Source organism: Xiphophorus maculatus, chromosome 18 (assembly GCF_002775205.1).
Source record: "Xiphophorus maculatus strain JP 163 A chromosome 18, X_maculatus-5.0-male, whole genome shotgun sequence".
Lineage (NCBI taxonomy): Eukaryota > Metazoa > Chordata > Actinopteri > Cyprinodontiformes > Poeciliidae > Xiphophorus > Xiphophorus maculatus.
The window spans coordinates 10232902-10258483 of NC_036460.1; the positions used below are offsets into that span (position 1 = coordinate 10232902).

The 25582-nt window shown below is 36.6% G+C and overlaps 1 protein-coding gene across 1 annotated transcript in view; it reads left to right on the forward strand.

Moving 5' to 3' along the window:
- Positions 1-1012: 1012 nt before the first annotated feature.
- acsl3 (acyl-CoA synthetase long chain family member 3) overlaps positions 1013-25582 on the forward strand; it is a 29232-nt gene continuing 4662 nt past the window's right edge. Inside the window, exons 1-9 of the mRNA XM_005805876.2 lie at positions 1013-1218; positions 7423-7935; positions 12388-12565; positions 16214-16323; positions 16736-16874; positions 18719-18869; positions 20280-20403; positions 21397-21468; positions 25420-25559. Of these exons, the coding sequence (XP_005805933.1) occupies positions 7561-7935; positions 12388-12565; positions 16214-16323; positions 16736-16874; positions 18719-18869; positions 20280-20403; positions 21397-21468; positions 25420-25559 (1289 nt within the window). The 5' untranslated portion in view covers positions 1013-1218; positions 7423-7560. The remainder of the gene's footprint in view (positions 1219-7422; positions 7936-12387; positions 12566-16213; positions 16324-16735; positions 16875-18718; positions 18870-20279; positions 20404-21396; positions 21469-25419; positions 25560-25582) is intronic.

The following is a 25582-nucleotide window of genomic DNA, read 5'->3' on the forward strand; positions in this document are numbered from 1 at the left end:
AATATAGCTGTCTGCTGCAGTGCCTGATTCAAAATCGGATCGCAAGCTATTTGAGTCCATACCGCCATCTACTGTACACATGACTGTGTAATATATCCTTATCGTCCACCCACTCGGTTTAGTTTTTTTTTTTGTCATGAAAATAAACACGTAATTCTTTCCTAAATATATAATTGTTGTCTTTATTTTCTTCAGTTCTCAATATTTATTTTATTCTCTTTCAGGTGTAAACTAGCAGGTCAACAATTTATAGTACTTTTGATTCACCTTTTCTTTTCCCAAAAGGAATTAAATTCAAAATTCTGAAAGGAGAAGAAGGAAAAACGACGACAATAAATAGTACTTTATACTTAGGCACAATAATGGAGAAATTGAGAACTGCTTTGATTGGATGGATGGATGGATGGATGGATGGATGGATGGATGGATGGATGGATGGATGGATACCATTGTAAAACAAGAAACAATTACGTCTGGAAATAAAATACATTTTTCCATTCGGTTTCTTTTCCATTCTTATCCCAGTAGAAAATATTTTAATCGGATGGTTTTCCAGGCTGAATAAAAAACCTGAACTGATACGTTTGTCAACATAACTGGTGTTGATTCATATTCTGAAGTTTCCAGGCCAGCAGGAATAGAGTCCAAAGTTCATTTATTCCTCGGGCAGGCTCTGTCAACGACAAAACGCATGAAAAGATAGAATAACCTTTATGTATCTACTTGTTTATACTTGTTTATCTTAAATACCCTAAAACAATCTAAACGAGCTGTCAGTGTGCTGCTGTAGCCTCTCTCATACACCACATTTGTGGATGATTATTTTTAAAAAGCCCCAAGTTATGCGTGCGCGTGACTGTCGTGTGCATGGCCTTGTCTTTCTTGTGACCGCCAGTAACCCGTGTAGTCACCTCGAGACCTCCTTCTATCTATCGCTGGTCGGTCTCTAGCACGCGCCACCTTCACGAGTCCAATCACAACGCAGAGAAACCCCGGCCTCCCTCCCTTCCCTTTCTCCTTCTTCCATCCCCACGCGACCTACCATCCACACGCGCGTTCCATATACAACAACGCGAACGCGCGTGGGCACTCTCGGAGCTCACTGGGCGCGCAGCATCCACAGACCGACGCAAAGATCCGGTGGGTTAACGGTTTCAGGCTGCGAAGAAAGCCTGGGCACAGTCGGAGAAACTGACCGCTGGTTGGAAACCTGCACCGGTGAGTTTCCTCTTCATTTTGTCGACTTGTGGGATGCTACGTCAAGTTACTAATAAATGACAGAAACCTACTAAAGTAACGCATGTTATACTTTTTTAAAATATTAATACAAATGTCTTTGTTTGAGCTCATGTTTTTCAATCGCTTTGAATGTAACAAACTGAGAATGTTAATTGAATATTAGAGAGAGCGACACACTGCAAAACGGGTTAGGCGGCCTTATTAATAATTGATGACAGCAAAACACAGATAAAGTCCTTCAACTTACGTCGTTATGTGTCAAATGCGATTTTTTTTCCTCGTTTCCAACTATGTCGGTGTACTAAGCAGGATAGACACCGTCAGCATTATTTGTGCGGTTTTGTTATTCAACTCCCAACTCACTGTTTATTTTTATACTCATAAAACCGGAAGTTGTGAGTAGAAGTATGTGCATGACGCTTCTCTTTGCATTTGGATGTTGTTCCAGCTGGAACATCTGAGACCCGCTGCTGAGTCCACTGTGGTAATTAGATCAAAATTACACTGCATGCGTTTGGCCTCTCTGAAGTGTTAAACCACAACTTTTGGAAAACTTAAAAGCACAAGTTCATATTTCTTTACGTGTGAACCTCTGCAGAGTTTCTGATTTTGATAAAATAGGAGTAATTTATATTGGAGATATTTTTTTTCTTGCCCCTAATATATCTGCATGTGTTTGCAAGACAGTGTCCCAGTCTGATGAAAATCACTGCCAAATCAGGAGGTGTAAAGTGCAAAAGAATAACACAACATTTCATTCGTGTTGCATGGTCTGTGTCAAAGTTGTGATTAGACCTGAGCAGAAATGAGATTCACATGATGTCATAACTTTAAGTTAAAAAAATAAATCACAGGATCACAGTTTACACTCACAAAAATAAAACAAAACAAGACACAAGTATTTAATTTATAAACTAAATATTTTAAATGCTAACTAAATATTTAGTTTGAAATTGGGACATTTATAAATGAATGAAGAACATGAAAAACTTTGAAAAATACTCCCCCACCCCCAATTTTTCTCTTACAAGAGTGTAAATAACTCAGATTACTGGTGTTAATTTTTTGCTGGGTAATTTTAAAAGAGAACCCTGTCCCCCATAACTAACCAATGTCTTATTAGGTTTGTATCCTACTTAACTTTCTCATCATGTTTCAGACATCTCATTATCTGTTTTCTTGAAAAAACAAATATTTTGTGCCAACATTACACCTTTATGTATGTTTCACAACTCAAGAAATACAATTGGTCGACAGTGAACTTGCATCTCACTCCTCTTGATGATGTTTTAATGTGGAGAAATAACTAAAGTGCTAAAGTTAGCATTTTTACACTGTGTTTTGCAGTCCTGAACATAAACAGCAGTTTCATAGCCAAAATAGGTTAATTTTAAAAGAACCCCAATAACTTGGTTGCACAAAATGTGAGTTGGAAGTGCAATTTAAAAAAAATCACAAACAACTGATTTGAGAGTTTAGTTCTGGAGTTGTCTTTTAGAAGTGTATTGATTGGAACTTTGAGCCAATACTCGCATCTCTCTGGAATATTTCAAATTTTTATAAGCACATCTGCTTTAACAAATCCAAACTGTCCCCAAAAACACTGACTGTGAGTTCAAACCACTAACTGCTTGACAATTTATGCACTGGCCTGGGCTAGAAGTGCTTGGAGTCGGTTTGTTCTAAGATAGTTTGATGTGAATATAAATCACACAGGCAAACTCTTTCTCCTTACAAGGTAGATTTCTCTGAAGTGCCTCTGAAAAAAGACATGCCTGTTCTGATGTAACATTATAAAACACATTTGACGTTAATATTTTAAAAGTGGAAGCATTTTTTATTCATTCGCCTGCGTCTTTTAAATATGAATACCCATCTAACCTGGTTTTATAACATGTCCAGATCAGGTTCTGAAACCTTAGGAAAGCTTGCAGCAAAGGAAAGTTTGTGACCTGCATGTCTGCCAACAGTTTGTGTCAACAAAACATGTGCTTACAAAAGTAGAGTAAAGCTGCGGTCTAATTCACATAATCTAAACAATTAAAATGAAATCCCAACAAACTCAGTTAAGTTGTTTTGCAAGCTTTTGGTTATGTCATTACTTCAAAAGAGGAAATCTGTCCTGCAACACCAATGCTCCATGCCTACACATACAAATTAACCCCACATAATGTCCTCTTTCTCTTCACACACCTACATAGAAGCGCAAACACAGTCTGTGTCACTGCGTCGTCCTCTCTCCAAGGGCTATGTCAAAGTTTCTGCGAGACATCCGCCTGCCCAGCTCAGCTGAGAGGGTGTCAGCACCATGACGTCTGCACACAAAAGACCTCATTCAGTCGATCTCTCAAGGAAGCAATGATTCCCTCTCCCACACACACACGCACACCCCGACACAGACACACACACACGCCTGCCTGCTCACCCCACCACTACGTAGAACATAACACAATATTATTCAGTTAATCCAGAGAAAGGAGGCTCACTGCAAAGCTCCTGTTAGTTACATAAAACCAGCCATTGAGCAACTACAAGGCACAAATGAAAGGTGGAAATTTTCAACCATGTTTAGGTGGGTTTTTTTTGTTTTTGTTTTTTTTTTTACTAAATGGTGCTGCACTCATGTATTATAATCTATAGGATCTGTAGTACAAAATGAAATTTCCTCTTTACAGTTTAATTCTGTCAATATTTCAGAATGTTAAATTCATTGTAAAATTAAAGATAACCACAGTAAACATAAAATTACATTTTTAAATGATCATTTGATCTATTTAAGTGTGAAAAGTTACCTAACCCACTGAAAAGTAAATGTTCCCAAAACATAGTAACTGGTTGAGCAGCAATATCTTTCATCAAGCAAGTCTGTTACATCACTGTGGAGGAACTTTGACCCACTCCTCCTTATAGAATTGTTATTTACTGTACGTTACACTGGAGGGTTTTTTTTTAGCTTTAATGTACTGTAATTCAGAGTTTGATTAGGCTACAATAAAACCTCAGTTTTTTCCCTTAAAGTTGAAGGTGAAAATAGTAAAATATAACAATAAATTGCTGTTCAATGTTTACTTTCCTTTTTAACATACTGCTAAAAAGAGTGTAGTGTAAGATGTTTCTGAACTTGGTCGTTTCAGCTAATACATGATCTAGAAATAACGTACATCTCCTCTGCTGCTCTAAGAGGAAGTCCTTTTTGAGATCAGGGTTGTGTTAGATTTAAAATATAAGAGTATTTTTAAAGTAGTCACAAAAGCTGTAGAACTGCTTTGAGTGAGTTCCTGTAACCTGCTAAAATAAAATTAAAAGGTAACTTCCAAAGCATTTTCAAACACTAATAAGGAAACTGTATAACATACAATAAAACACAAAGCTTAATAAATAATTTTTCTCTCAATAATATAAAGCTGAAATATCAGGTCTGCTCTGCAGGGCATCTGTACACCCTGGTTGTCACATTCATTATGTGATTTTTCCTTGGTTTGCTGAAATAAACAGGAATTTGATTAGGAGACCTGTCAAATCTACATGCCTAATTAAAAATAATCAACAAATAATTAATAATAATAATAATAATTAATTCACAAAGGCATGTTGCAATCATTGCAGGTGGTTTACCACTAGTCTTATTGAAACACATTTATTGTATTTAAACATTGACAGCAAACATTCTAAAATAATTATTATTGCAAATACTTTATCATTTGTTTATTCAGAAAGTTTTTAACTCTTATGAGACAAGGTATTAAATAAGGAGCCAGTTTGTAGAAGACATATTTATTCTGTTTTGCTTTGATTTAGTCAGGTGAGTTTTTATGGTATAAAATAAATGCTGGTTGCACATTAAGCTATCCTTCAGTTTCAAGAGGTTCATTTTTACAGCAGGTCTTTAGCAGTTCTGTTTGTGGTTTTCAGGGAAGTGAAAAATGTTCGTCTGTCAACTCTGCTTAGCTTTTCTATGTTGTCTCATATTAACGTCCTTTCTGCGTTAACAAATGCTTTCTGAACAAAATAAACTGAGCACTGACGAGGTAATGTTGTAAATCCTGAGATTCGGTAGGCACATGCTTGCTTCAAGAACCTGAACTGTAAAAAGGCAATATGGCTCACTGAAAACCATCTAGTTGCAATATAATGGAAATCTGGGAAAGCAATGATAAAATCGTTGTGTATCAATTTTAGAGACACTTGAAGGATGACTGTATGCAGAGGAGAGACACAGGCAGGATGTGTCAGTGAGCAGTTTTTTATGGAAAACAATGTGATGCTTCAGAGAAGCTAGATGAGCCGCTCCCTCATGAATAATGAATTACTGTTCTTAAAATGGACTACTTGGGGACTTTAAAGTGGTAATTCTCTGTCATTTTTGGAATTCATTGATTGTTTTTTTCTGAATTTTGTTATATTACATCCAAAAAACATCAGTGTATCCTATTGTGATTTAATGCGATGAGACAATAAAGAGTTGTGTATAATGGTGAAATACAAAACAGGATGCAGCCTTAACTGTAGCATAAGGTGATTCTACAAGCATTGACTCATGCAATCAAGAAACAAATGCAAAGCTTACTTTTCAGATTTGTATTTGTAACATTTTGAAAATCATACATAATTTTCCTTCCACTTCACAATTGTTCACCACTTTGTGTTGGTCTGTCACTTAAAATCCCAATGAAATTCCTTAAATTTTAGGATTGTAGTATGACAAAATGTACCAACAGTTCAAGGTCCATTAATGCTTCTGCCAGGCAATGTATGTCAAAGGCCTTAAGATGTAAAGTTAAACGTTGTCTCTGTTCAGGACTATGGACAGTTCCCAAGGTCCTCCAGGGAGACAGGGTGTTTATGGGTCATAGTAAAATATATATATATATGTATGTATATATTGTCAAAGAATCATATTGCATGCCTTTGTATTTAGCTCTCTTAAAATAAATAAATAAAGAGCAAAAATTTGCTTTTAGAAGTGTTAAAGGGTAAAAAAATGGCCTTAAATAGGAAGGCGCTGCATCTTCTACATGTGCATTTATAAACCTGGTACAGTTTACATTTTACAACCTAAATACATCTCCTTACTGTTATCAACTTTTTTGACTTCCTTACTCATCTATTTTGGGTTTGATGTTATTGATGAGTGAGACTGATCAGCAGCTGGTGTCCATCAGTGTAGGAATACTTCATGCAAATATTGCAGAGTATGTTTTTGTGCTGATTATTTAAATGGTACCTACAGATAAAGTAAAATAAAGCAACACTCGAAACCAAAGATTGTGTTTTTTGTCCCCAGTAAGGATGAAGCTGAAGAAATGATAAAAACACCATAATCTCTGCTCAGTAACCTTGGTTGCAGACAGTGCATACATTAGAACAGATTGGCTGGTGCCACAGCCTCTGATAGAACATTTACCAAGGCCGGGATAGAAGTGTGCAAATGGTCATCTCAACATATTGTAGCTGTAATGATGGCTTTTTTCTTCTTACAATAAAAGGAGACTTTTTAAACTTTGCGAAAATTAATATACTGTATCTGTACTCTACAATCACTGCATGATGTAAACAGTCTGCATATTTATATGGCAAGTATCATATTATGCATATTTTTCAAAAATAAGCTGCATTTGAATAAAGACCATGAACTGCAGAGTGAAACATGACCACAGAGCGAAAAATAGGCTGAAGACCAAGAGATATTTGGAGACAGGCCTTTTCATGGCTTTTATGGACTGAGATGAGAGTGACTACTCAAATGCTAGTGAGGTTTGGGTAATATAGTTGTAGGTACTGATACTATGGAAAACAACTAGAAATTAAGTACCATCAAACTTCATTTCCCAAGATTGAAGGTACTTTCATCATTCACTAGGACTCCAAACTCCAAAACAAAAAATCTCACTTTTACTTTCTTAAATATTCTGGCTTATTATTATTTTGGGTTAACTGACTGCCCTGTAGTTCTTCAGTGATTAAACTGATTGTAAAAATCACAATTTTCCTAATAATTGTGTGTACATGGTATGAATGATTGTCTTATGTCTTAGGATTTTGTCTATGTCAAGATTTTTTAAATTTTGACATAGACAAGATTTCAAAAATCTTGTCAGTTTCATTACTTAATAATGAAACCAGATAGCCTTTTACAACTTGAGTTGTACATTAATATCATCTTTGATGTTTTTTTTTCCCCAGATTGAGTGGACATTATCTTCTAGTAAAAGAATCTGAAACTCTAGAAGAAAAGTCAAAGTTAACATCATAAAGCCAGAGAACTTCAACAGCAGGAATAGTGTCTTCCTCCTCATCTCGTCATCCCTCCTCTCCACCAAAATGAGGCTCAAAGAGGACCTGAATCCCATGCTGCTGCTTCTCTTCCACCTCACGGTGTGGATCTACACCACAATTACCTTCCTGCCTTCCTACCTCCTCAGCTGGGTCTCCAGATCCCATAGGAATTTTTACGGGTCAGAGGAGGAACGGGCCAAGAGACCAAAGGCTTGTTCAGTTCTGGGACGCTCAGAGGGACCCTACAGAGCAGTCAGTGCCACCAAAAGGCTCCTTTCATCGCTACACCCTGGAGTGGATACGCTGGATAAGATGTTTGAGTACGCAGCCATGAGGTTCCCGCAGAGAGACTGTCTTGGAACGAGGGAAGTGGTTACAGAGGAAGATGAGCGACAGAGCAACGGGAAAGTGTTCAAGAAGGTAATCTGATGGTGGTTGCAGCAGCAACTTCTTAAAATTGCAGTGTAATGGAAGTAAGTGGAGGAATATGGAACAAAAAAAACTTCTATTAAATTAAATGTAAAGATAGTTGAAACTGAGTTTTCTTTAACAACATACTGTATCTGTCTGGTAATCTTAGTAACATCTTAATTTAAAGTTGCAAATCTCAAAACTATAATGTAATTACATTAATCAAAACCTTTTTGAGTTCTGTTTTTAAATCTGAATTAAACATTGAACTGTTTTTCTCTGTAAAATGCAAAAACTTGGTTAAGTTTTGGATTTTTAAACATTCAAATGTCTCATACGTTTTCTCCACTTACCTTGAAGGTTTATTGCTCGTTTTTATCTTCAGAAACTTCAGCAAAATGCCCCCAACCTTTAGCTGTGTCTCTGCTTCAACACACCTGAGTCAGATATTCAGGTTATTAGATTGACACTGGAGAACTTTAATGTATATTGAGGATGTTATTCATCCATATAATGAAAGAACTTGGGAAATGTCTAAAAGTTGCAGGACACTGGCCTTTGAGGACTGGAGTTGAAGTCCCCCAATTAAGATTATGTTCCAGCAAAACACTGATGCACTTTGAATCAGCCAGTGGCCCATCACTATGAGGAACCAGAGACAGACTAGCTCAGCTCCGACAGACACTTCAGATCAGGTTAGATCCAACTCTTAAGAAGACATGAATGACTTCAGACGGGGAGAGGAAATCAGAGTAACAGGAAAAAACAAGCAGAGGTGCAGCAAACTTCACACAAACTCAGGAAGTGTTTGACAGCTCAACATCCATCCTGTACAGACTGTCCTTCAGGTTTCATTAGAATCAATATCACAGCTAGTTACCCCTGACTTCATATAGGGCATCAGCTAATAATTAATAGAGCTGTAATTAACTTTAATTTAAATTTTTTATTGAATGAGTCCCAACTGCAGATTGGGATGGAAAACTCTGAGGTTATTCCAGCGTATGTAATACATAAAGTAGTACATTTACTTAGTATTGAGAAGGATGGCTGAAAACAGACATGACAGGAAGAAAGTGTAAGTTGTTGATTACAAGGAAAGGTGTCAGGGAGAAACAGAGTTTAAATTGTTAAAAATACGTAGGTGAAATCTTCTCTTATAGATTTTAGTCAAATTATGTGTTAAATAAACTCTAAAGAACTGTTTGCATTGTGAGTTGAAAGGCACAGACTCCCTAAACCAGGGGTGTCAAACTCAAATACACAGTGGGCCAAAATTTTAAATTGAACAAAGCCGCGGGCCAAAGTTGAACATTTTATAAATAAATATTGAACAAGCAAGGCTTATATAACTTAAAAGTGCAGGCGTGCATAATTGAGTTGCTAAAAATAATATTATTATTATTATATTTGTGTTTATTTATGTTTTATTATTATAATAAAACATATAAATGGCATATTAAATAAAATTTTAATAAAAATTGAATGCCTCCTTTCTGAGGTAAATGTCAAAATTTGCTTCGTACACAGGCTAATAAATTTGAAAATAAAATAACATAACTATGAATAAATCATTAAATAAACTATGAATAAACCATTCAGGCCTTGGAGTAACAAGAAAAGGTGCATAGAAAACTTATTTATTGCTCATTTTGCGACACACTGATCTACTCTGATGCGGCCAAGCCAGATACCTGGCATCTTTTCTTGGATGCCAGTTCATCAATGTCGGGGCTCAGAGTTTGAGCTGAGGAAACCTTCATTATCGAACAAAGATGTTCATAAGATAAGATAAGATTTATTGTCATTGTCATCAAAGATGTTCATCAGTCAGAGGTCTCCTGTGAGACGTTTTCGTCATCTTCACTGAGGAGAAAAGTTGCTCACATACATATGTAAACAGATATTCTGTCTCCCACCTGTTCAGAAAAGTTCTATTTTCTGTCTTTCTTTTCGCCATTTTTTGGTAGGGTAACACAGTGACAGCTGTAGTTTGAGGTCGCAGTGTGGTTTGGGGGAGAGGCACGGGGATGCGGGGTGCGCCGGGGCTTTCACCGAAGGAGTGCGCAAGAAGACGGATCACCACCTTCCTAATATATCCATGTCTGCTACCATAAGTGCTACTGACACAGAGGAGGAGGCGTGTCTGTCTCTGTCCTGATTGACAAAAAACAGCAGAGCATTATGGGATTTGTAGAATAAGTGGTGAATGCGGCGTAACAGGGTTGCCACTGTATAATACCGGCGGGCCGGCTCTAATATTAATTTGAAATTGCCTCGCGGGCCAAATATAATTACACTGCGGGCCAAATTTGGCCCGCGGGCCAGAGTTTGACACCTATGCCCTAAACAGACAGTATCTCTCGCACAATGTTTGTTTTTGTTTAATCTAGTGAAATGATCACAGCTTTTGCTGCTCTGCTATGTCAAACATGCTGTTGTTAATGTCGCTCATACTGAAATTTAAAATATTAAGAGAAATTAGTTAGGAGGCAAACTTATATTGTTTTTGTGTGCAGTGGAGTGAACACAAATCAGAGGTTTCCCAACTTTGACGTTCAGGGATTTGCCCCTGAATTCCAACACTAATCCCACCAGTCTGATCCTTTTAATCCATCTAATACTCACTTGGTTTTGCAAGTCTAAATGCCTTAGCTATTTGTTCTTCAAGTATTGAATCCATCCAGCATTTGTAAATCCTTTCTAATGAGTAGAAAGGATCAGGTTAGATCCAGGTTAGATGTCTGTGTCTGCACTAGCATTTATGTACCAATAGGAGTCAGTATAACCTCACTAAACGTGCAGGAATCTCTGGCGTTTGCTGTGAGCATTTAGTGTGGGTATTAAAGGTAATGTTCAGAGTAGGAGCATGGGGATGACAGAAGACAGAAAAGTAGTTATGCAAAAATAATAATTATTATTATTATTATTATTAATAATAATAATAATTATTATAACTCTATTATGTGAGTTTTGGAGGAAGAACATAACTCAGTGCACATTGTGTTGTGATAAAAAGAGTGAAAGTGTTTTGGCTTTAATTTTTCTGTTAATAGCACCTATTACGTGAATGGCTTTTTCCAACTACTTACTTGCTGAAGCGTTCTTAAAGATCAAATTAAATAAAACTCAATCTTATGAAATTTCAATTTATAGAAATCTGCAGAACCTAAAGGCTTTATTAAAAATACATTATTGATCTTTGGATCATTGATCTTTGTCAGTAAATTGCATTCTGCAGTTTTCTGAAAACCTTGCCAATCCCATTACTTTAAGTGAATCAAAGATATCTTTTAGACCTGCATATTAAATAAGAAAAAAGTATTTACACAAAAAAATAAAGCAGTTTAAACAAAACCTCTTACATGCATTGTTGTTTCAGCTGCAACCTTGAGGTCGGTGTCATGCTGAAAGGTGACTATCTGACCCAGTTTTTAATTCTGTCAAGGTTAGGGATTTGGCTGCCCAGCTGCAAACTGGCTAGCTTTTTTACCCTGATTAAATCTCCGCTCTGCAGGACGGACTATTAGAAGTATTCATCTTTCTTTTTAAAATTTATATTTATTAATCTTCTTGGTGCATGGTAAGTATTAGCACATATTTCCAGTAGGAACACAGACGAACGTATAACCTTTTAATAAGCATAAAATGATAATTTGAACATCAGAGAAAACAAAAAGAAGAAAAGGGAAAGGAAACAAGCAAAAAAACAAACAACCTCCTTTCCCATCCCACCCCCAGTTATACTTCCTACATAGTTCTCACTTTACATGCATTTATACGCATACACAGTCATACCATTTTCAACACTCATAAATGTATGTACATCAGTCAATATATTTATATTTTCAAAGAATTTGCACAGGACATAGCTACAGTACTTTGAACCTGGTCCAAGAAGGCTCATATCACTGATTCACACTGATATCACTAGATTTAGCTGTGGTCAGCTGCATCTAGAGAAGGTAGAATATCTGTGAAGAGGCCCTATATTTTTTCCAAATGCTGCCTTTTTTCCTCTCACATAATTTAATATCTTTTCAGGCTTTCAGTCATATACCGGCATACATTTTATTTATTGCTGTACTTCTAAATAGGAGATATTGTTTTTTTGTTTTTTGTTATAGAAGGTCACTTTAGGGCATATTGGCTCCCCCAGAATCTATATTTTTGGGTAATGTTCAATTTGAGTTCCAACAGCCCTTGAGATTATTTAAATGTTATATTTACAACATTCATCTATATTTGGGCGACTCTAAAGCATGTGTACAAGGTCACCATTAGCCACTTGACATTACAGGCATCTGGGGAGGAATTTGCTGTCAATTTTATGTAACCTGTAGGGGATATTTTATGTCTTATGCAATGTGTTAAATTTAATTTGCCCATGCTGCGTGGAGATTAACACAGTAGTAACTTTCCGTTACTTTCCATTATTGCTTCCATGTATGGTACCTGCAGGTAGTCCTTGGGGAGTACCGCTGGCTCTCCTATAAAGAGGCTCTGACAGCAGCGACTCAACTGGGCAACGGTTTAGCATCTTTGGGTCAGCGGCCGAAAACCAACATTGCCATCTTTTGTGAGACCCGAGCGGAGTGGCTGATAGCTGCCCAGGCCTGCTTTGCGTACAACTTCCCAGGTAAGTTCACTCTGAATGCTGAGATTTCAGTAAGCCATAAGGTCTGTATTTCTAAATCAAAAAATAGCAATGTTATCAGATGTTTTAGAGATAACTGTTTACCTTTATTGTAAATTAGCCTCATATTAAAGAATTAAAAGGAATAAAGAAAACTTACCTGGAAGATGTCATGTATGTGACTCCAGGCTTCAAGATTGAAAAATCTACTCACTGAAGGTTAAAAGGGAGAAATGTAAAGATTTATTCTACAGTCATATTCAAAATACCTTTTGAAAACAGCAACTTTAAACAAGTATTAAACATGCTTCTCATTAAGTCCTCATTTCTGTTTTTAAAAATAAACTTTTATTGGGCTTAAAGACATCCATCTATGTGTAATTAATCTGTATAATATGTTTCACTTAGTGATAAAGTTCCTAATAATATTCTATTTTATTGAATTGCTCTTGTTTCTACAACACCTTTTTTCTAACACAATGATGAAATAGTTTATTCTCTAATGATCATAATCATAATTTCCCCCATAATGTTTAGACAGTCACATTTATTTATTTTTGTTTGGTTTTAGTTTTAAATGTTAAACAAGAAGAAAACTCTTTTCTGTGCATTTAAAAATGTAAAGACAACAAAACAAACTACGTCTAAAAAAGTAAAAAGGTGAATCTATTGTTTCTATTTTTTTTCCCCCTTCCCTCTATTCTCATCAATTTAATGTGGTTCTTGTTTGTTCTTGAATTGGCTTTGGTTTTAATGAATTAAAATTAATCCAAAAAAAAACAATGAGCACCTGTCAATAGAGTTTAATTTTTACTCACATTGAGAATCCTTTTAACTAACAGGATTACAGCTACTTTTGTATTTCTCTTTTGTGTTGCTCTGTTGCACATTTTTTCACTTAGCAGCTTTCCAAAGACACTGTACTTTCCAGTGTACAGCGTCTCAACTCTGTTGCATTTGTGTGGTTGTACATCTGCACATGTTATTGTTTCCACTGCAAAGAATATAACATCAGTGGCCCAGCTGAAACAGTAGGAGGTTAGTCTGTCCTTTCTGCTTCACTGTTACATAAATATCCTACTTTTCCTCCTTTGCGCGCTCTCTCTCTCATATATTTCTTCCTCTAAGTAATTTTTTAAACACAGAGTCTCCAGAGTGTACAATGCCTCACAAAAGCACTCATACTCCTTGAACTTATCTGTTAACCCTGCAACCAAAACCCTAATTGTAATTTTGTGTATATTTTTTGTAATAGAGCAGGACAAAGTAGTTCATAATTGGGCAGCAGAAAAAAAATTAGTACATGGTTCTCAAAGACTTGCATCCTTTGTAAATATTTAGTAGAACTAACCTTTAGCATAAAAACAGATGAATAGGTATGTCCTGACCAGCTGGTGGTGGTAAGTTGGCCTAATGGTACGGATTGTATAGCAGCCGGGCCCGGAGCAGCTGTGGCTACACTGTATAAATGCAAGATCCTATAAATGTCCAAACACAATAATTTCTTTAGTAACTGGAAATGGTTTGTTTTGTCAGGTTAAGTAGTCACTTAACATTAGGTTCCTTTTTTTTCAAAATAAGAAACCTTTTCACTCAGTGAATTTCCCCCCTTAGGGATGCTGGGCAGATTTATTCTTTAATATGTTCTGTATTAAAGAATAATGTGCCTTTTAGTTTATGTGTTCAGTTTAAGTGTGAGCGGCACTTCATTAAATTGTTTTGATTGTCCACAAAGTGACTTTCATTTTGTCCATGCACTGTGGTTTAGGCTCCATTAAACTGTCATGCTTCCTTTAAAATATGGTGTCCGTATGAGCAGAGAAAGCATCTTTGTAAAGGATCCTGCTCTCTTTGCAAACAAACGCAGGGACTGTGGAAAAAGCCAGAGGCAGTCTATAATACATGGCGAGGGGAACAGAGAGGAGTCAAGGGTCGGAAAGAGCAACAGTGGGGAGAAAACAGGACAAGGCAAGTGAGGGGTGATTGCGTCAGAACGGGGGTGAGAGGGCCTACGTGAGCATCTGATGTTGACAGAGGCACCACGGAGTCAGCCAAGGCCCCCAGTGAACTCAAACACTGGATGTGTGTGTGTGTGTGCATTCCACACATGTGTCAAATGGCTGACATACAGCCTGCAACACATGCACAGCTTTAAAAAAAAAAGAAAATCAGGTTTGAATACTTGAGATCTTATTGAGCTATGATTTGCAGTGTGTGCTTCTCTGTTTCTTGCTGTTTGCTTCCTGCATTACAAGATTTTTCTAAGTGGTGTGTGGTTGTGAGCAACTGTGTTAATCTGGGGTCCATTTGAGTGTTTAGATCTCACGGCTGGAGGTGTCACGGCCTTTGTTCAGACACACATGCAAACATACACACAGACACAGGCGTAGTAACAGCGCAGGAAGCAGAAGACTCCATGACGTAAAAATGTGAAGTCAGAAAGTTCTGAGTCCCAAACTGCTGTGTGTCAGAGGAGGAACACGGGGTTAGAGAGTGTTACAGTGTGTCAGGCTGACTTCCCCTGTGTCTTCTGTTGATTCCTCCAATCACTTTCACTCCTTTGATTTCAATTTTGTGCTTTTTTCTCCTTCACCCCAGTTAGGGGAGAAGGAGAGCTATTCTATTCTTTATGTTCTTTATATTTCTGTATTGTTCTAATATTATTGACAGACTTTTCAAGCTGCTGCTCTCTCCTGTCTCTCACAGAACCTAGATTCCTCTCACCAACACTGTCATCCTTTGCAAGTTCTCTATAAATGATTTATAGCACCTTTTGAATTAGGTTTTGTATTTGTTTATGTACCAAAACCATTAGTTTTCAGTGAAAAACCATAAGAGGATTTTATATCCACTCATCTCAGATGGTCAATATATCCTTCCAAATCAGAAAAAAATTACTTCATGAAAGAAAAATATATGTTTAGGTGGATTCTAACAAGACTCCAAAGATGAATCGAATTGTTTGGTAAGGCAGAGGAGGCAGATATTTCAAAACAAGTTGACACGCTCCAATCAAAAGGTTTGGTACTTAAGCTGACTCAAACGATGATTTGATAAAGTTTTAGTAAAAAACTAAGCACACTTACATAAATAAGTTTTTCTATTCTTTCCCTTCTGCAGATTGATTGGTTTTTCTTCTCATTTGTACAGCATAAACATCACATAATATGGGTAAAAAATATTATTAATAAATATTATTTTTCGACTTCTCTTTATTTACATTACAAAAATAAGGGTATGCAGATTTTTGAGTTCTACTGTTAGGCGACTGCAGTCATGCAGGCACAGATTCCATTAGTCTGTCTTATGTGTGCTCTTAGTTAAGACACCAGCCCCCCTCACACACATACTAACACTGTTTATATCCTCAACAGATTGCTTATCAGTCAGTGGGAGCTTGTGGTCCTTCAGCTCAGTTGCTTGTGGAAGGCAAGAGGTCAAATCCAATCCTCTGAGTTGTGTTGTTTCAGGGCACGTACATTGTGCATCGTCACACATCTTCCTGTCAAGGGTTTTATTTCCGTATTGGTCCACATGCACTTTCTGAAAGTCATGAAGATGCATAAACGTCCTTCCCATGTTTAGCTGATATAGGTGTACTTACTGTTTTTGTGGTCAGTTTAACTTTTTAGATGATCATTTATGTTTCAGTGGTTACACTGTACTCCACCCTGGGAGGTCCAGCCATCGCTCATGGGCTGAATGAGGCTCAAGTCACCCACATTATAACCAGCAGAGAGCTCCTGGAGACCAGACTGAAGGTTAGAGCTTCAAGAGATGAGAACATTTTTATTAGATCTCATAACACAGAGGAATAAAGCTTCCATGACAGTGATGATGATTGATGTAGGGCTTCAGTTCGGGCTTAGCTGCAGAGACACCTTGTGACTGAGCAGAACTACAGCATGGTGTATGTACTGCTATTCTGATTTTGCTGTGTAACTCTGTAATGCAGGTTTGATATTTTCAAAAATTATAAGTAGTGGCAATTATTCCATATCTGGATATGTTTCTAATCACAGATCCTTTTATCTTTGTCTAAATATTTGCTTCACTGCTTTGTGCAGAAATTGCTGTATTGAAGTAATGTTGGTGGTGATATGGAGCGTATCTCTGTGCCTTTGTAGTTATGTTGTTGCATTTCTTTGTTCTTGCTTTGTATGTGTGTGTCAGGCGATCTTAGCTGAAGTTCCAAGGCTGCAACACATTATCGTAGTGGACAACACACCGACCACATGGCCCGGCTTTCCACGTGGCATCAGCATCTACAACATGGCCACTGTTCAGAAGCTGGGAGCCAGACCAGATAAAGGTACATTGTGTAATCGTGTACAGTGTTTATAAAATGTACTCACCCTTATGGATGTTTTTCCCTTTTTATTGTTTCAACAAATCAATCACGATCAACAAAATGTGTCATTTTTGACAAAAAAGACTTTAATGTCAAAGCAAAAATGGATTTCTGCACACTTTTCTGTGAATTTGCATGAATCGACTGAATTTTCCTACTGGCAGACAATCAAGGTAATTTCTATTCTATTCTATTATGATTCATTCCAAGGAACAACATGAAGCTGCTTCAAACTGTCAAACTTCATCCACCAAACTAGTAAAACGAGGGCCATTTGTCTTATGAAGATCTTGTTACTAAAAAGATGTCTTAACAAGTTTCCAGTGCGTGTTAAACAGTATGAAAACGTTTTCTCTTGTTTTCTCTACAAATATATAATGTTACCCATCTATAAACCTCTGTATATTCTACTTAATCCCTCTAATCTACTTTGCTTGGGTAACATTTTCAAAATATCTTGACAATTTACAGACAAGGTTGCTCATGTAACAAACGAAACATCGTGGGGTTTCTTATGGGCATTGGGGTGCGGGTGAATTGGTAGAAGTCATGTAAGGTCATGTGAATGAGGAAGTCCTGACATCTGTGTCAGATTAAGTTTGATACCATATGTCCTGTACTAGCGGATGGATGTGAGACTCATTGCCTCCCCACCCTTTCCCTCACCCTGCTTGGCTTTTATTGAATCCCTTTGAATCAGCTGACCCACAACATGACCAGCTGCTACTGTCATGGACAGATAAAGGGAGAAAGAGGTAGGACTAGGAAGGGAGTTGAGGACACTGGGATCTGGGGGAGAGTCATGTTTACACTCAGCGCTGTTAACTTCACATGACATCAGATGTTGATGATGGGAGTAAGAAGAAAGATGGTTGTTGCCTTTTGATACTTCTTTTATGTTCATCCTCTGTTTGATTTTTTGACAACTTAGTTTCTTTCTTTGATTTACATTAAACTTTGCAGATAAGGAGACATGGAAAAAAACTGTTTCATGATATTACTTTAATAACATTAAAAAAAAATCAAGATCTATGTATATATTAATAATTACAATTGTAATAGGTTATCTCCTAAATGTTTTTTGATGTTTTTGAATTGCATACATACATTTTTTCACTTAGAAAGTTTCCATTTATATAATGTTTTAGTGTGCTAAAACTGCAGCATGGAATAGATCAAGTTTTTTTTGTTCTTTTAAGATCAATATTTCTGCATGCACTTTTTGTAATAAGGTCTCAAGACAAGAAAACAGAAACAACTGGATTTTACTCACAATTTAGTGAATGAGTATACTGATAATAATACATAATTTAACACCAAATGATTAGATCAGAAAAGAGAAATACTTCATACAGTAGCTGTGGACAGACTGTTGAGTGAAACTGATGTGACAAAGAAAATCATCACAGAGTAAAAAAAGGAGGAAAAGAAGGATAAGTGAGATGGCACTAAGTCTGCTCAGTCAGACAGCAGGGTGATCAGTAAAGTCTTTGAACACAATCTCTTGCATCCTTAAATGGAACAGGAGACTGCTGCTCACAAGGAGGAAGCCATTAATCAGCTCCACTCAGAATCACTGGCAAGTTCTCTGGACTTGATTTTATCTCAAATGAGCAAGAAAGTACAAATACAGTTTGTTCCACAGTTAGACAAGCTCTGATTTGTGTGGAGAAAGACGGCTGTTTTTCTTGCTAAATGTGGGTATCTACCAGGTTTCAGTTGCTGGTTTGAATTAAAAATAATGATGTATGCAATGTTTCATAACACAAATCTGTCATGTTCTTGTGTCTTCACTGTCACTTCAGCAACATTTGAGCGTAAGCAGCCTCTGTCTTCAGACATTGCAGTCATCATGTACACCAGTGGTTCCACAGGCATTCCAAAGGGCGTCATGATCTCCCATAGCAACATCATCGCCAGCATTACAGGGATGGCAGAGAGGATACCCAACCTGAGGTACTAATACTATCATGACCTATTATCGCATATCATTTATCAGATCAGGAATCAGGAATGCCGATTTACTGATTATCAATTCTGCACTATATCTAAATAATCCTATTAAGTTGCTGCGATAGAAATTATTGGTAATTATTGAAAGTAACATTTTCAATAACAAAACAAGTTCTTTTTCAAAACATCAAGACTGGGAATTGAACCGGTGATCTACTAACCATGTGGCAAACTCCACCGTTGCCATATTGCACTTGCTTATTTCAAAGAGGTATGCTGGAGAAAAAAAAAACTGTTCAGAAACCAGAACTGTGTTGCAGCTCTATTGTTTACAATAAAAGATAAACCAAGTCTTTTCTCCTGGGACAGATAGGAGTCCAGAGGAAATGTCCTCAGGAGGAAGTCTAGCATGAATGGAGGAACAATCTGGGTGAAAGGGAGTCAGACTGAAGTGGATGAAGATTAGAGAGTTTACATTCTCAATATCATAGACATTTTTGTTTGAAAATAAAATAAAACTGCAGTGATAACTTCCTCCTGATTCAAATCATGTACAGCGCTTTGCAAAGGTGAACATACCCTGTGAACTTTTCCTCATGTTGTCACAACCACAAAAATCAATGTACTTTATTAAAATTTTATGTGAAGAACAAACAGAAAGTACTGCATAGCTGTGAAGAAGATAGGAAATACATTGGTTCAACATTTTTGGCAAATAAAAATCTGAGAGGGCACATAGTAAAAAAGTTAATTCATCAAATAAACAGCCAACAGGACAACAATTAGTAGTCAAGCATTAAAGAATGGACAGCAGGAAGAAACATGGCGATGAAAAAAGTTATTAGAAACTCTTGCTTAAAGTTTGCAAGAAGTCAAAAAATTACTTTTTTTTTTGCTGTGCATGTGAAACACTGCGTGTGGTAATAAAATAACCCTGCACCTCACCTTGAACATCGAAACAACCTGCTGAGTAACCTGCGCAGCAGCAGTTTCATGTTTATAATATGTTTATATCCATCCCTTATAACTGCTTAAAAATAATTTTAAAAAAACAACTGTGGATAAAACAGGTAAGGTCATACCACCGTTTTGGGAGTACGGTATTTCAAATATTTAACACATACAAACTAATAAGTAATTATCCATATCGACAGTATCAATAACATATTGACATATATGAAACGTTTGTATCGTGATACGTTTTTCAGTCATATCGGTCAACCCTAGTTCATAGAAGAAAAAAACTTTGAACACTCTGCTAGATTTACCATTTCATTAGTAAGGTACAGCAGTATGCAAGAATTCACAATTAACTTTAAATATGTTTACTTTAAATGACTTAAAAGGTTTATGAAGTCAGTTTCTTTAATTAACATCACTTTCTAAAGGAGAACACTGTCTCTGTGTTTACAGTGAAGAGGACACCTACATCGGGTACCTCCCTCTTGCGCATGTGCTTGAGCTGTGCGCAGAGCTTGTCTGCATTTCTTATGGCTGCCGAATTGGCTATTCCTCACCTCAAACACTTGCTGACCAGGTAACACCATCTAGCACTAATGATGAAGTAACCTGCATCAGTCAATGATGGGAAATGTTCTTTTTTTTAGCATTAAGCAAAATGCAGTTTGGGTAATTTGAGGTTGATATTGCACTAGTTATTTCTTTGCTTTGTTTGATACTACTGTCATAAAATTAGATGTAGTCTGAACTTTTAAGACAACCTTCTGTGCAAAGCTAGATGTAACAGATTATAACGACCGTCTAATTATAATTAAAGCTATGAAAATCAACATTCTAGCTCATCAAAAGGGTCCTCATTAGAGTTTCTCCCGTGATGTGCTACATAAATGGATTGTGCATAATAGCTTAGATATGTGGATAAACCAAATGCAAATCATTTTATTTATTATTAATAGGCTTTAATTAGATAGACTTTAATGAGATGTGTTACTCTTCAAGCACTGCAGTGGTTTGCTGTTTGTTTCCATGACAGCACTCAACCTTTGCTTTAATAAAAAGCTGAAAGACTCATCTAAATATTCACAATAAATATTTGTTTTTATTCCTCTTGAGTTAAATGTTTTGCAGTTTGTTTTTTTACCTTTAAAAAACAGTCAAATTTTAAGAAAACTTGATTTCAGAGACATAGATGTTAACTTTTTTTAAATGGAGGAATATAATGTTTTATTGAGCAACATTTTAGACAAAAGAAATTTGAAATACCCAAAATTGTTAGCTGTAGGTCTGGCTTTTTAAAGATCAGCAATCTGCCAGAAAACTGCAATCGGTGCACCCCTGATAAAATCTTCTATACAACAATTTTTTTAGCATATTTATTCATGTAAATCAATGCATTTTGAAAATAAGAATATATAATAAGAAACATCTCTCTGATAAAAAAACAAAACACTGCTATTCAAAAAAAAAGTATCCATGGAGCTAAATGCTCACCTTGTTTTAGCTCAGACTCAGTAAATCTACTGTGATCAGTTCCTGTTGTAACATTTCTGGATTTGTTTTTTCCTCACAGTCAACCAAGATCAAGAAAGGAAGCAGGGGAGACACCAGTGTCCTAATGCCCACTCTGATGGCAGCTGTCCCGGTATGTCATGAGTTTGGCTCCATACATGGGCAGCCCTACGTTTTACTGGAGCCCCCCTTCATTTACTCCTCCTGAAGTTATTGATTAAGTTTGGCTTCATGGACAAGAAGATCCAATTTCTCTCAGACTTTGTTCATTAACCCAAAGAGGAATATTAGTGTCCAAAGCCCTGCAGGCCTGAATCTGCTGGGTCTATCTAAACATGACATAAATACTCTGAATCCTAATATAGTCAGTGATGCTCTGTTTGGTACATTTTACTATTCAATTAATCAAATTTGATGCACTTCTTTCAGTATTTGAAGAATTGCACTAATTATGCAAGTAAACTGTTTTCACTGGCTTCAACAAATGCCATAAACTCCCATGTGCGGAGAGACTTGCAGTGATTAACAAAGCGGTTTTAAGATACCAGTTTTTGGTAAGATTTTTAAGATTCTTTTGGTGAAAAAAAAAGTTGATCATTGAACTGAACAAAATGTACGGAGGCAGAAAGGAAAACAAGAAGGAGCTGTGTTATGAAAACCTACATTTGACTGAGAGTGAAGAAGCAAATGAAACCAAAATTAATTTGAATATATTGTTTATTCCCTTCATTATTTATCCAGGGAACTATTTTATATTAAGACTGAAACCAACTAAATCTCAAATAAATAAATGAAAAACACAAAATAAAATATATGCGTTGTACTTGTCATGAAAACATTTCTCATTTCAACACACAGGGTTTAACTAAGTCATTAGCTATCTTTTGTGGAGCTTAATGGCATGTTGGGAAATTATTTAAAACATCTACATGTATTGAAGCAGGAAACGTAATAAACATGCAGCACAGTAGGACTGAAGACCTGGGTTGGGAACCTCAGTGCTTCAGTATATAGAGCATTCAGCACATACCCTAGATTCAGCATGCAGGATGCTGGGGCAGCCAGCAGGGCAACACGGGCAACCTGAATCACAAACAAATACACAAAACATATACACTCTAAAAACCTTAGAAAACAATATTATTTCAACTATGTAACATAAAAACATTGTTAAAGGTTTGATGGAGAAACACTGTGGTGATGACGTCCTGAAGGCAGTGTCAGAAAGAGCAGGAGCTTCTTAAAGAGAAAGAAGCCAATTTCAAGGTGTCAGATTTCTTTTAAGTTGTATTTGATATTTCACTTAAGGTAACATAGTTACCCGATTGTGCTATAAAATGGCACTATGTGCCTATGAAATACATAATACCCTCGCATTTTTGTAGATTATAGATTTGAACTGCATGTTAAATGTTAAAGCTGCACTTTTCACTTTAACATTTTTACTTCCTTATTTGTTAGACTGTGGATACTTGTTTATGTTTCCTATATCTCTCAATGAGCATGACTAGTTTGGTTAAGTCTTATAAAAGGTAATATACTAGTTAAGTTAGTCGTTTTGTTCTTTAGACAGAAAGTTTATGTTATGATAAAGATCTACTGGGAACGCAATGTGGATTAAAAGCAAAACCTTCCAATGTTTTATATATAAAAGAATAAACGAGTGGAGCTGCTGTTAAATAACGCACATTTTTACTGATGGATGAAATACCAAACTGCATGAGGACTGGATAAAAATTGACCCTCATGTTGTTTGCTTGAATATCTCATCTTATCTTATCTTATTTAAAGCTGACCATATCAGGTCTTAGTGCTGAATCCATTTTGCTGTTGTACTGCACCACCCTCTCTCTCATGTCACGAGGACACATCCCACCAACCCGCATATCCCAGCGGTGGTGGTGTAAAGGCCACAGGGTTCCAGTCTATGGAAGCGTTCACATCTGTAAACAGAACGTGAGAAAGCCCCATGTGGTTTTCCCCACGGCATGCACACACATCCAAATTGTTTGCTGTGATACGACAACTAGCCGCTTCATGGATCCTGCATCTACTTCCTCTCTCAACTCCTCAGCTGTACACACACATGTAAACAGCCACCAGGACCAGCTGCTTTTAATGCTTTTTATTGGTATCCTTTCCCCCAATTACTCTGTGAACTGCTTTTAGGGACACTCTACTGTTCCTTTACCATTTCACTAAAAGGGCACTTTTTTTGGACTTATCAAGCTATCTTCAGCTCCCTAAGTTATCCCGTTGGCTAAAAAACAAGTAGTACTTGTTTAAATAAACAGCTTTGTTTGTGTTTTTACCATCTTGAGATCATTACTGGTGTTTTTGGCACATTTTGTAAGTCACTGACCTTTGGGCTGGTAAAAAAAAAAGCATTCAAATAAATCAGTCTCAGCCATTGCTGCAAAATAATTTAGTATTTTTGAATGAAAGCAATGCTCTTTTAAACAATATAGAGTTATATTTAGAAAAATGCATCTTATATTTGTTAAACTAGTCTGCTTGTGGCTCCATTTTCATGTCTACCATTAAGGGTTTATTAGGCTCAGTGATTTTAAAGCAAAGCTTTAAATTATACGACTGGATGAATTTAGAGATGAAACAATTAGAATCTTGTTTCCAAGTTCAGATCTTCTGTTTTAGTAATTCTTTTATCTGCCAATATCTCTATTATCTAAAGAACAGCATTAAAATTTTAAACACATTATGCTTTGTCCTTTTAGATTCATCACTGAGCCATGTAATGTTGTTAATAGATTAAAGTAATCAAATAATTCAGAAAGCTTTAAGATTTTTTTTTGTGTGTGCTAATTTTATTGTTTTTCTTCCTTCTTTAGTCTATCCACTGCTGTTGTAACTGGCTTTTAAGATCATAGATCAACACTGAGTGGGAGTTGACTTATAAGACGTTCAGTGCATTAGAAACAACTTCTGTAATTTATTGAGAAACAGAAAATGTCAATAACTGTGATCCTGACAGGCATTAGCAGGAAGTGCACTGGGTCACCAATTATTTACACATTTTTTCATGGTGGAGAAGTGATGACAAACTATAGTATGAACTTTATCTATGTTATTTTCTAGTTGTACTCAAACATAATGACTCTTTTGAACAGTACTGCAAGTAGGATTTGCTAGCTGCGATGGTGTCCTGCAATTCTTACAGGAGTGCAGTGTTTATGTTATGAAAACTTACTTATTTCAATTTGTTCTTTAAGTTTGTGCTGAAACACATGCTGTCTTAGACACATGTGCCTAGCAGATTGGGGGATCTTTCTGGCCATGGAAGCATGTGAGCTTTGTGTGTAAAGACCCACATCATGTGTGGATGTTCAAAGACCATACAGGGAACTGTCTAAGGAGGGCTAAAAGTTGTTGACGAAAGACATCACAAGCATGGATTCACATGCAATCGTTCCTCATATTCAAAGTCCTGTTTATCTCCACAAAAGCAGCAGAATTTCTCATTCCCTCTTGGAGTGGAGAAAAGTGCACAAAGTGATCATCAGTGGCGATGCAGAAGTTTATGACTTAGGTTGAGATTAGTCGACACTTCAGTTCTCATGATTTTAATTTAACAATTCTCTCTTGAAACTTTGCTTTTTCTCTGTTTCTCGTGGTCATGTACTATTTCTAATCCACTGAGGGACCCAGTTATTTTGCAAAAAAGCCCAGAGACAGAATAAGTATCTTAAAGCATTGTATGTGGAGGAAATAAAAAGAAAGCACTGCTTGGCTTTCTTGTTTAAACAGAAACACTGCTGCTATGATGACACAAACTGTCTACACCTTAATTTTCTTCCTTTTAGCTTGTAGCAGTGTAGCATAATTTATATCATGACCATATTTGAAGCATTACAATAAAGTTTCTACAAAGTTTACAAAGTTTCTCCTGCATAATCAAGGTAAGGAGGAAACTAAATGTTCTGTTGGCTGCTATTTGTGCATAAACAGGATGAAAACCTAGACTCAATATAAAACTGGACTTTTGGGTCTTGTTGCAATTTCTCCTTGTGCTGCTTTATATTGTCTCTTTTATTTCTTTCCCCTCTTTGCTGTCTCGTAAATACAGGAGATTATGGATCGCATCTACAAGAATGTGATGACTAAGGTGGAGGAGATGAACAGTTTCCAGCGAACTCTCTTCATTTTAGCATATAACTACAAACTGGAACAGCTTTCAAAAGGATACAGCACACCACTGTGTGACAGGTGAGTAGCAGAGCTGTTGATTT